Source organism: Passer domesticus, chromosome Z (genome assembly GCF_036417665.1).
Source record: "Passer domesticus isolate bPasDom1 chromosome Z, bPasDom1.hap1, whole genome shotgun sequence".
Classification (NCBI taxonomy): domain Eukaryota; kingdom Metazoa; phylum Chordata; class Aves; order Passeriformes; family Passeridae; genus Passer; species Passer domesticus.
The window spans coordinates 39,673,440-39,685,679 of NC_087512.1; the positions used below are offsets into that span (position 1 = coordinate 39,673,440).

At 37.7% G+C, this 12,240-nt stretch overlaps 1 protein-coding gene across 10 annotated transcripts in view; it reads right to left on the minus strand.

Moving 5' to 3' along the window:
- FANCC (FA complementation group C) overlaps positions 1-12,240 on the minus strand; it is a 76,786-nt gene that overhangs the window by 13,584 nt on the left and 50,962 nt on the right. For all 10 annotated transcript variants that reach the window (XR_010354146.1, XM_064405458.1, XM_064405457.1 and 7 more), the window contains 3 exons: positions 10,301-10,457; positions 3,100-3,152; positions 459-558 (listed from right to left, as the gene is read on the minus strand). Coding sequence is in view for 9 of the 10 variants with exons in the window: in XM_064405458.1 (XP_064261528.1) it covers positions 459-558; positions 3,100-3,152; positions 10,301-10,457 (310 nt within the window). In the remaining variant the exon portion in view is untranslated. The remainder of the gene's footprint in view (positions 1-458; positions 559-3,099; positions 3,153-10,300; positions 10,458-12,240) is intronic.

A 12,240-nucleotide genomic window follows, 5' to 3' on the forward strand; every position in this document is an offset into this window, starting at 1 on the left:
GAACAGACAAATATGACTATTTAATATACTACTTATAATTATTTAAGGGACTAAGAATGGGGTTGTTATCTCTGCTTCATTTATTGTCAGAGACCCTGCTACTGCAAAACAAAAATTAATCTAGCATTTTTCCTCCTTTTTATCACAGATGAATGTTCATGTTCACTCTACAGGCAGAAACCTCAGCATGAGGGGAACTGAGCCAGGGAAAAGCACTTTAGGCCAATGTACTTGAGGGTTAAGTAAGGTAAACTGCTCTTACATACTAATTTCATGCTATAATTTTATGCGCAGGTGAAGATGTTTGAACTGAACTTTGGCATATCTGTGCAGCTACAGAGGGATGCTATTATTACCTCATTATATTCAGTCACTTCTCTAAAGAATAGAATTGGGGTTTTTTCTTGCAAAATTTTGCCTTTGTCACTGGAAGAAAACACTAAGAGATCTTGACTAACCTGTTTGTTGTCATTCTGGTAAGCCTGAAGGAAGAGCTGTGTAAACACCTGTATTATTGTCATAACTTCTGAAGTTCCATCAGTTTCCATCAGTGCATTCCTATGCATTGAAAAGTTAGATATGACAGATCAGATAATTAGTCTGCCCATCACACCACTGCTAACTGAATGAAAGAAAAACGTATATTCTTTGTATGCTGTAGATTCAAACTGTGTCTGAGCTCATTACACCACTAACAGAAATACTAACTTTGCAGGCTTTTAAATTATATTTTTAGTTTGAAAAAAAACAACCAAAACAAACCTCATACACAACTCCTACAAAATAAATTAGACTTAGTTAATATATACAATATACATGCAGACAGATAATTTATCCTACCTAAGCATACAATCAAAAAGACTAGCACAACTTTATTAGCCAAATTTGGCATCTGATCAGTTTAATGTGTTCAGAGCAACTACTCCCACGACTGAGTTAAGCATACTTTATACTGTTTTGTGGCACTGCATCCCCTAGGCCACTCTAGAGGTTTACAAAGGTGAGTGCTTCAACTTGTTTCCACAGAGCAAAATAACCTTGAGCAAATGGAGCAAGTGGAGAAAAACACACAGAAGCAATTTCCATTCTCTTACTTGAAAGACATACAGTAGAAAGGAGAAAAAATGTTCAAAGTAATTTGCCAGTAAGATACAAGTATTAGAGAATTGTTTCCTTCCTTCTGAAACATATGAAGAGCTAACACATTACTGTAACATAGAAATGTCACAAAACTAGAGGCAAATATAACCACTGGTAAAAAAACCCCAAGAAACAGTACATGGAAACTCCAGACAACCTAGGTGTGTGGGCTTCTGTATAGCCACACAAGGCAAGAACACATAGCAAGAAAACATTGGGAAATAAAAGCAGTACATAGTATCACTGTGATAATATAGAACAATTAATCAAAGTATGCATGCAAATAGAAGAGAAAGTTATTACAGAAAGAGTCGCAATCCATACTTCCAACAGAACACTAGACCCAAATATAAAAGAAATTTTGGGCCAGCTATAGAAACCTAACACAGTTTGCAAGCAAGGAAGTGCATTTTCTTTAACAGCAGTTCTTTAAAATCTCACATGTGATTACAACTGGAATAGTATCTTAACATCTGCACACCGCTTGATAATAGTTGGAAGGATGTTAGAGAAACAGAACAAAAATAAACAGAAGGCTGCATAAACCAACTGGTCTGCAAAAAACCAGCTAACATATACAGCTTAATGTAAGTATCAAGAGGAGGTGAGACACAGTATTCTTAAAATACATCAACGTTTTAATGCCAACAATGCAGAGGAACAAGCACACTAAGCAGAAAAATTCAAAGAAAGGGTGCAGAAATGTAGGCTCAGGAAAACATCATTTTTTAAGACAATTTGAAACATTAATAGAAGTGCAAAGTTTTACCAGGAAATACTGTGTTGGACAAAGTCCTGCATTAGCTGAGAAACATAATTTTATCTATTTCTACTGTCTACCAAAGGGAAAGGATGCAAAAGTGCAGTGAAGTCATGTGGTTGCTTTTTTTTTAATATTCCATATAGCGTGACCTTAAATAAACCAAGAAGCTTGGAAAAATTTTGTCTTCCTGTACCATCACAACTACAGTCTCCACATCTCCACATCTGCTGAAGCCACATCAATTTTTAAATGCATCTTGCTTTGGGAAAGTGATTAATGTCAGCTCTTTAGAAAATGCTATCTGTGTGCAGACATGGGACCACAGCAACAAAGGCTGAGAGCAGTGACTCCCAGTGTGGCTCCACTGGTCTACATTTTCTACAGCCAAGCCTCTTCTGTTAGTGCCTGCACAAACCTAAATGTGCACACAGACACACAAATGTCCCCACACACCTTACCTGGGAGCCCTGTTTTCCTAAGAAAGGAAACACCTGATAAGCAAAGGATGTCAGTCACTAAATACATTATTGTTGTACTGGAATTGTTAACACTGATAACCCTGGCAGTAGATCTAGTTAAAATTACTAAGTATTAAGTCAAGTGAAAAGAAGAGAAAAGACACTGAAAACTGAGTATAAAGGATTTGAAGCTCCCACATGGTAACCAATATATAGGTTCAAAATAATTTTAATGCATTCAAAACCAAACTCACTATTTATAGGTGGATCAATATTTGAAGGTCATTAAAAGCATATCTAACATAAATCCTGAAAACCATAAACAAAATGTAAAAGAGGCTACACTGGCTAGTACAAAAGTTGTTGCTAAATGCTACCTTCATGTTGGCGTGGGCCATTTCAGCATTTATAATTTTCACGCCAAAACTGTATTTCAACCACAAATCTCTACTGAAGTACGAAATAAATTACAAATTTAAAAGGCTAAAATACAGTGTAGTCAACTGTACCAATGATTATTATGATGCAAGTTTTACCTAAAGTTCATAAGATTTTTAACATTTTTCATTATTTGCAGTGTACTACATAGAAAGGGGCTTTAAAGCAGACAGGTAAAGAAAAAGGTATCCTGAAATTACAATATGTTGCAGATTATAATACTGCTTCTCCTCTTGAAGAAAACCTCAATGTTTAAATGGGTCATTTAAACCCCCCTCCCGCAGTAATTTCAAAACTTACTTGAAAATTTCATTTACAATTCTGAAAATAGCAGGATGGCTTGCTGCTTGTGGCTGTTGATAATCAAATGAAAGAAAATTAGGTATTAATAAGGAACAACTCATACAACTGTCATTGCATAATTTACAGCTTAACTCATGGATGCTATTACACAGCCATTATTAAACTGTAACTCTAAGATCAACTCTCACTAAGCCCTCAGATTTTCTCAGGATTACAATACTTAGGATTCTCTACAGTGAGACCAAGCAGGCTCAACAGCTGACAAATGCAAACACCTGGGATCCCAAACTGTTTATGACAACAATCACTACAAATACTAAAGGTGGCAAACAGAAAGAACAGGTCGTCGCATGCAATTGCTAGAGGCTAGACACAGGGAGTAGATTTTCAAAAAGCTTTTATTTCCTCTCTGCAGACAATCCTCTCAGGATGTGCTTTGAGACTCTTGCTACATCTTCAAAATTAAATTCCACAAATTAAATTGATTTTATCACCTCTGTCTTTAATAGTTTTGCATGCATTTTCATCCAAGACATTTTCTCACAGTAATTTTCTTTTGTGAATTCAGTGTTGCTAGTACAAGCTAATTGTCTCAGTGCCTCAAAAAAAAAAATTTAACTAGTGAAGCCTTTTACCATGCTACCACACAAAACACTGTTTTGAGAAAGCTGTTATGTTAAACATGCACCAGTAAACACACTGCTTTCTAATTAGGCTTTTATAGAACACCTAGGAAAAACGCACTTATGCATTTCCCAAAGTATTAAGTTGAAGTCTAAGTTGAAAAGCAAATCCTTACTAGTGTCTCTGATGTTAGTGCCTGAAGATTTAGTAAGAATATAGTTCTTGAGCAGCCTAGTGTAAAGCATGTTGAATAAAATGTATCATATAAACTTTAGGAAGCATGGTACTTATAAAATGGCATTTATTAATACAGCTTGAAGTGCATAATGCACTACTGAAAACTTGTATGCACTTGTTTCAAGCTCAAAAGTACCAAGTAGAAAATTAACATAACACTGTAATAATATATAAAAATTAAATTATATAATTTATATAATTATATAAATTTATGCTTATAAAAATAAGCTATAACCATTATTATAACAACAGTAATAACAATTAAAATAATCTATTTTAATGGTGCACAGGGAGAACAAGGACTTTGCCTGCTGCGATCGGCACAGGATAACCCCAGAAAGGCAGCCACCCTCAGCAAGAAGGGCTGAGGAGCGCTCGGGCTGCCGCATGGAACGCGCGCCACCTCCCGCTCCTGCGGGAGCAGCGCCGCCCCAAAGCCCGCGCACCCGACTGGCCTCTCCTTCTCTGGGGCTTTGCTCTTTTGCTCGTGTTTCGTTTCTCTCCTTCTTTGCTTGTGGAAAGATTGGACTGTATCTCCAGAGCTGTCTGCTAGCCCCAACCGTCCTGAGAGATACTGGAGAGCAGTGGAAAGTGACAGTATGTTTTCAGTCCTGTTGAACAGTTGATTCCATAATTCCTCCCCCGTCTTTCACTCTGCCCACCTTTGCACGCACACTTCTCTGACGGGGAACGGACACACTGTTGCTCAAGACAGGCTACAAACCAGAAAGGGTCCACCAGAGCATCAGCCCACAAACCAAGATCAAATCCTAGTTCTTTTGAACAAGTCCAAAATGAATGTGCCTCATACAACAGTGAAAAACGCTGCACATCTTCCTGGCAGACAGCAGCAATCTAAGAGTATTCACTACAAGAAATCATAGTTAATAGGATTTTAACTAAACTACTGAAATCATTATGAATTTCATCACTGGTAGTCAAAAGGGAAAAAACAAACAAATCCAAGCCCAAACCCCACTGTTACCTAATTTCACAAGATTTTGATCAATGGACTGCATGGAATTAATTTGCAAGCATTCAAGAACAAGAATGCTGTGATAATGCAAAATTGCGCCCCACAATTTGAAGATGCCCTTTGTGTAGCAAGTCAAGAGCAGGCAGCACAATTCTGCTACTGCCAGGAGCAGTTCTGGTATTTGGGACAGATTATCATTTTCAGGAGGGATTTTAATAAAATTTTCTTCTTGTTGACACTATCTACTTATATTTTCAAAATAAAAAGGCATTTTATGTTTCAATAATCTTGTCTGCAACTATTCAATGCTTTTCACAGAAATCAAACCCTATGCATTGTTCAATCACTTCTAAAACATGCACAATACAGACAGCACAATACACACTAAACAAAAAGATTCAAACACAGAACTGCATGTGTGGTATTATGATAGAAAAAATGTACTTTTAACACAATGTTTTCCAGACACAAGTCTTAAAGAACTATACCACTTATGTATCTGTATTATTACAAAGCAGAATCTGAAACAACTTATTTATAACACAAAACCAGAACTTAATAAAAAAAATAAGAATACATCTGTATCTACAGTAAGCAAGTAAATGGGAAAAATTGAGAAAGAATAATATGCATTTTATTCACATCACAGAACCCTCTGTAACAACCACAAGTAGGAATAAACATGGGGAAGTAAACATGCCCAAGGTCATACAGATTTGAGGTGGTAACTCCTGATTTCCAGACTCACATGCAATTAATTGGACACAACACTTTTAGAAGTTAAGCACATCTAACTTTAGGAAACTACTACAGTGCTGTATTTCAAATGTTGTCTGCATCTTCCAATTGTATATTTGTATTTCTGAATTTTATTTTATATTTGCCAGTTTAAAATAGGAAATGTTACATTTTTCTTACAGGAAATGCCAAATGTGTTTTTATTTTGAAGCATACATTTATTTTTAAAGCACAAGTGTATTTTTACAGAAGTTTTAAAAGTGCCTGAATCTATCAACATTAAGACTAATTTTCTCTATCCTTCCTCTTTTCTTCCCCATTAATGCCTCTTTCATTGGCTCTGTACACTGGGGAGGATTTTGGCTGCACAGAGCTCAGGGACAGTGGGGATAAGGCTGGGTGCCTGTGGGTGACAGTCAGAGGGATGGCCAGCATGGCAGAGATCCTGCTGGGAGTCTGTCACAGACCACCCAGCCAGGATGAAGTGAAATATTCTGTCAGTGCATGTTTCATGATCACTGGCCCTTGCTCTTGTGGGAGACTTTAACTTGCCAAATGTCTGCTGGAAACTCAGCAGTGAAGAGGAGACAGTTTAGGAGGCTCCTGCAGTGTGTGGAAGGTAAATTCCAGACACAGTTTATAAGGGAGCCCACCAGGGCATGCCCTGCCAGACCTGCTGTTCACAAACAGAGAAGGGCTGTGGGACATGTGGTGGTCAGGGACCATCTTGGGCACACTGACCATGGAATGACAGAGTTTCTCTGTCCTTGGTGAAGTAAGGAAGAGATCAACAGAACTTCTACCTTGCACTTCCAGAGGGCAGACTTTGGCCTGTTCAGGACACTGGTTCAGAGAGCCTCTCAGGAAACTGCTCTTAAAAACAAAAGGGTTCAGGAAGGCTGGACTTGCATTAAGAAGGAAACTTTAAAGGCACAGGAGCAGGCCATCTCCATGTGCCAATAGATGAGCTGGGAGAGAAGATAACTCCCCTGGCTGAACAGGGAGCTTTCATGGAAGCTCAGAGAAAAAAAGAGAGCTTATGACCTTTGGAAGAAGAGCCGGTCAACTCAGGATGTCATTAGGTTATACAGAAAAACTAGAAAGGCAAAACCTCAACTAGAACTCAATCTGGCCACTGCTGTAAAAGATTATACAAAGTGTTTTTATAAATACTTTAACTACAAAAAGAGGGCAAAAAAAAAAAACCTCCATCCTTTACTAGACATGGAAGGGAACAGAGTCCTCTGTTAGGGATGAGGAAAAGGCTGGGTACTTAATGCTGTTGACCACAGTCTTTAACAGAAAGCTCCATTATCCTCAGGGCAGCCACCCTCCTGAGTAGGCAGACAGGATGGGGAGCAGAACAGACCCCCTGCAATCCAGGAGGAAGTTGTGAGTGACCTGCTGTGCCACTTAGACAATCACTAGTCTGTGGAGTCAGATGGGATCCACCCAAGGGTACTGAAGGAGCTGGCAGAAGTGCTCATTAAGCTGCTCTCCATCATTTGTCATTAGTCCCAATTGAGGTCTCAGACGCCTGAAGGTTAGCCAGTGTGACACCCATCTACAAGAATGGTGGAAGGGAGGATCCAGGGAACTACAGGCCTGTCAGCCTGACCCTGGTGCCAGGAAAGGTTATGGATCAGATCACCTTGTGAGCAATCACACTGCACATACCAGGGGATCAGGTCCAGCCAACAGGGGTTTGGGACAGGCTGCCTGACCAACCTAATTGCCTTTTATGACCAGGTGACCTGCCTATTGGATGAGAGAAAATTTGTGGATATTGTCTACCTGTACTTCAGCAAAGCACCTCATTTTAAGGACACTGAGGGGCTGGAATGAGTGCAGAGAAGGGTCTGGAGCATCCTGTGAAGAGTGGCTGAGAGAGCTGGGGGTGTTTAGCCTGGAGAAAAGGAGGCTCAGTGGTGACCTTATCACTTTCTAAAACTGCCTGAGAGAAAGGTGCAGTCAGCTGAGGATCAGCCTCTTCTCCCAGGCAACCAGTGACAGGACAAGAGAACATAGTGGCAACCTGTGTGGGGATCAGGAAGAATTTTGTCAGTGAGAGAGTGGTTAAACATTGCAACAGGCTGCCCAGGGAGGTGTTGGAGTTACCATCCCTGGAAATGTTCAAAAAACCAACTGGATGTAGCACTTAGAGTGATGATTTAGCTGACATGGTAGTTTTTGGTCAAAGATTTGACTCGACGATCTTGGATGTCTTTTCCAACATTCTACCAGTCTATGTTAAGAAGGTGGAAAACAAAATGCAGCAAGAACAGATGGTTTATAAAGAAAAAGACAACAAATTTTAAGTTCTCTGAACCTATTGCACTTTTCTTGCAACATACCTTTGAAACAAATAAAACTACCTTGGAAAGCTATTTCAGAATCAAACAGAAACTATAAATGAACCAATTCAATCACGTCTCTTTTTACATACAGGGGCTTTAAATATCTGTGTATATACATATCTATCCATTCCTGGTAAAACATAAAATACTAGTATGTGTATTTACTGCATGTTTAGTTTTTAATGCAGACCTAAAAATCCTAAAGTTCCTTCACAAAGGAAGACATCCACTCACCCACTCAATTTCAAAGAAGCTAAGAGACCATCTGTGATGGCCACTTTACTTGTTTTTATTACTTCTGAGTAACTACAGAATTTCCAATATTAATTTCAGTTTAACCACAATCGCACAAACATAATAGCATGCCATATAAACATAAGTTAGTGGACCATCACACAACAATTACTCTTGGAATTAAAAGATATTAGTACATATCAAGTTTATTTCGTAAAAGAAGTACAGTAGTTAACAACTATCTGCCTTGGATCTCTGTGAGGTTTATGTACATTATGATTACTGTATCAAGATACTTGATTTAGATAAGTTACTCTGATAATGAAATTATGAAAGACCTGATTGACATTTCCTTCTTATAATGCAGTATAATCAAATCACTAACATATTTCTGACTATTTGTCCTCTAAAATTTTTCTTCCAAGGAGGAAAGTAGAAATCTAGTTTTGTCTCATGATTCCACTATTACCATATCCATAAGGTAAACAGAGCTTACATCCTAAAACACCATACTCCAACTGCCAAAAAATGCATATCCACATTCCTAAATAAATATTTAAATATCCTTCAGGCAGCCTAAATTAATATACTGTTGGATTCGAAGTGCTGACTTAATTTAATGTCACACAAGTGTCTTTACAGTACCATTAACATGTTTTACAAAATATCATTATGCATCTAGACCACTATTTCCAGATCACATTATTTTCCTTCTATACTGCCTTCTCATCCTGTTGTTTTTACCTGTTATGCTATCTCCCATACATGCACTCTCCCTCTTATCAGTGCCTATCAATCCAGCTGCCTACTGCTCTCTTCTTTACAGCTCCATTCATTCCATTCTTTGTCCACAGGATGTCCTCTCTAAACTAGCTTTCAAAGCTGCTACACTGGTCTTGTACATATCTTATTCTGAAAGCACAAAGTCTTGGGAGCAGAGTCAAGTAAAGACAACCTAAGTGTGCTAGCATAGTAATGTTCCATTCTTTTCAGAGATCAGGATGTAAAGGAAACTGAAGGATGAACATTTTTATTAAATGACAAAAACCAACACTTGAAACAAGCATTTGACTCTTTTTTAAGGTATCTTTTTTTTCCTCAGCTGGTGTAATACCAAATACTATATAAAATTACAATATTTCTGATATAGAAAAATTACGCATAGACTCTGGTTGCTGTAATACCTAAATCCCCAGATGGCATATGAAGAACTGCTGACAAAAAGGCATTTATGAGATTTGCAAGTATCATAATGGAACCCTAAAATTTCCAGGTTCAATTATAAAGGAAGAATATTTAAAGGTAGCATTCTTTTCCTGACTAGAATACATACTCTGTAAGCAGTTTCATAGGCTGAAAATAAAATACCATATGCCATTCATTAGTTCTGTCATTTTATGAAACATATAATTTGAGTGCACAGCACACATGCTATTTCATGCTGCAATTAACAATTAAATTTACATTTAGTGCTGCAAACTAGCTCATTATTTTGGAAAAAGTACTGTGTCAGGTTTTCTCATAGGGAAGATTTTTTTGTGCCCTGCAAAACATAGCATTTGAAAACAAATTTTAATTACAGTTTAGCAAATGTTTTGCATTAAGAATTTTATTCAGGTTAGCAAACAAAACCAAGTAACTAAGCAGTCCACAACAAGAGATTCCAGTTGTTCAGACTGCTGGACAAAGGGCAAAGAGATTGAAGTAAAAGCAGATTCAAATCCTTCCTGGCCAGAGTTTAAAATTTTTTAAGACAGAGAAAGGTACTGAGCACCCTCACCAGTGGGATCCTTGTTCCTTTCATCCAGTCATTCTTCATGACTGGATGAAACAATTTTTCACTTCTACCAATTCAGTGTAAAAACTAAAAAATAGTGATGTTTGTAAGACTCAAGATTTGGCTTGCATTAGTAGGCCATATGTCCCATAATGGCCATTTATGCTAACGTATGTCTCTATGCTGACATATTTGAAAACTGTCATTCCTGAAGCACGAAAGAGCAGTATCAAATGTACTACATGTTGTACATACCAGCAATGAGTCTTTTATGACACGAGCCACTTCTTCCAGTGAATTCAACTGAATGGAAAACAGCTGGTCTAAAAGATGTAAGGTAGCTTTTTCAAGGCTTGGTAAGTGACGAAGCCAAAGACTGAAGACAGCTGATTCAGGAAGGGAGATCTTCTTCCTGGTTTAGAGAGGAAAATACTGTTTTACCTGAGTAACTAGAAGCAAGACAAAAAAAAAAAAGTACTTTTCTTTATTTTTTAATATACTGGGGAAAAAGGAGACACAGTGATCAACCTGAAGTAAGAGAGAGAATATCTTGTTTACAGTAGCCTGTTCAATAGCAAATCATGATAGCAAAGAATAACAGGAAATCACCATCATCTACAAATGCAACTTTACCACACATCTTCAAAACCTAGAAATTTGGTCATGTTGGATCCCATCAAAGAGAAACAGAATGTTTAAGTCTAGAGTTCCCTTCCTCTCTTCAGAAAGGCTCTCAAACCCAGACTAGTTCCTGCAGACAGCTACCGATAGATGAACAGGAAGGTTTCTGCTCTATAACCAAATAAGGAAGAAACCAAAAACCAACAACAACAAAAAGGAAAAAAAAAAAAGATAACAAAAGAAGAAAAAAAATTACTTAGAGGTAGCTTCAGCTGACCAGCACTGACCAAAGCTATATAACAGACAAATAGTTAAGAAGACAAGTTATCTCTTCACCTAAAAACTTCAGCTATTAGTGTTGTATCATCACAAAAGAAACGGCACAGTGTGGACCAGCATGAATCAAAATATACTAAACTAACCTCCCAGGAAGAGCTATCACGCACCCTAGAATATTTTTGTAGCTATTGTGATAGCTGCGAATTAAAAGGTTCAAATCAAAACAATACATAAATAACAATAAATATTTGCCTTGGTATTAAATCAAGTTAAGGCTAAATGAGGCTGGAGAGTACATGTAAACTAAAGCTACTGATAAAAGGAGAAAAATACCAGCAGAAAAAATACTAAAGCCATTTTAGGATCCATTTTTAATGTATTTCTTTTGTCATACGTTTGTTTCATTATCAACTCTCAGAATTCTGAATTTCTTTAAAAAGCCTGTATTTTTTCCACTCAAGAGTGGAATGACCTTAGAATATACATGAGGAGACAAGAAATACATTGAAGTATCCAGAATTCAAAACTGTTAATCAATGCTCAATATCAGGATGTGGTTTTTTTAAATATTATTATTAAAGCACATACACACATGAGAGTAAATTAACAATGACCAGATTTTGCCACTATCAACTTGCTGGCTGTTTTTGTGACAGTATGGTAGATATCATAGATAGTGTGCCAGGAAAAGAAAGCTAATAAGCTTACACAGAGGTGCTGCAACTCTAAGATATAAAAACCATACAGGAAGTTAACTGTAGTGATTATACTCCCACAGCTGAACTTGCAGATGGCCCCACCATTGAGTTCTTTGGAGCCCTGCAAGTGCCCTATTCTCTGGGGCAGTTTCACCCATGTTCAGAAAGAAGACATATTCAGAACTCAACAGAGTAAGGGAAATAGAAGTCAGTTGTCAGAGCGGGGAAAAGATAAAATACAAGCACATTCACATCAAGACCACACGAGTTCAGTGACAGTCCTAGAATAAATCATGCAAAGCACACGTGATCCTGCATCTTCTCTCAGGGCAACTATCACAAACTGCACTTTTGCTGAGGGCCCTGCAAGAGTCACTTAGTCAAAAGCCACTACACCAAGAGCCAATATACCTGTGAAATCAGGTATATTTGTTCACTGTGATAAGTAAGTAGCTCAACAGTTAAAAAAGAGACATTTGTTTCAGTAAGAAGCACCTCTTAGGACCATCCAAAGAATGGCCTTACTCACAACATGGAGTGTAAGTCCATCATGATGGACTGCCCACCAGCTTACTGATAAGAGAACAAAACATCTGT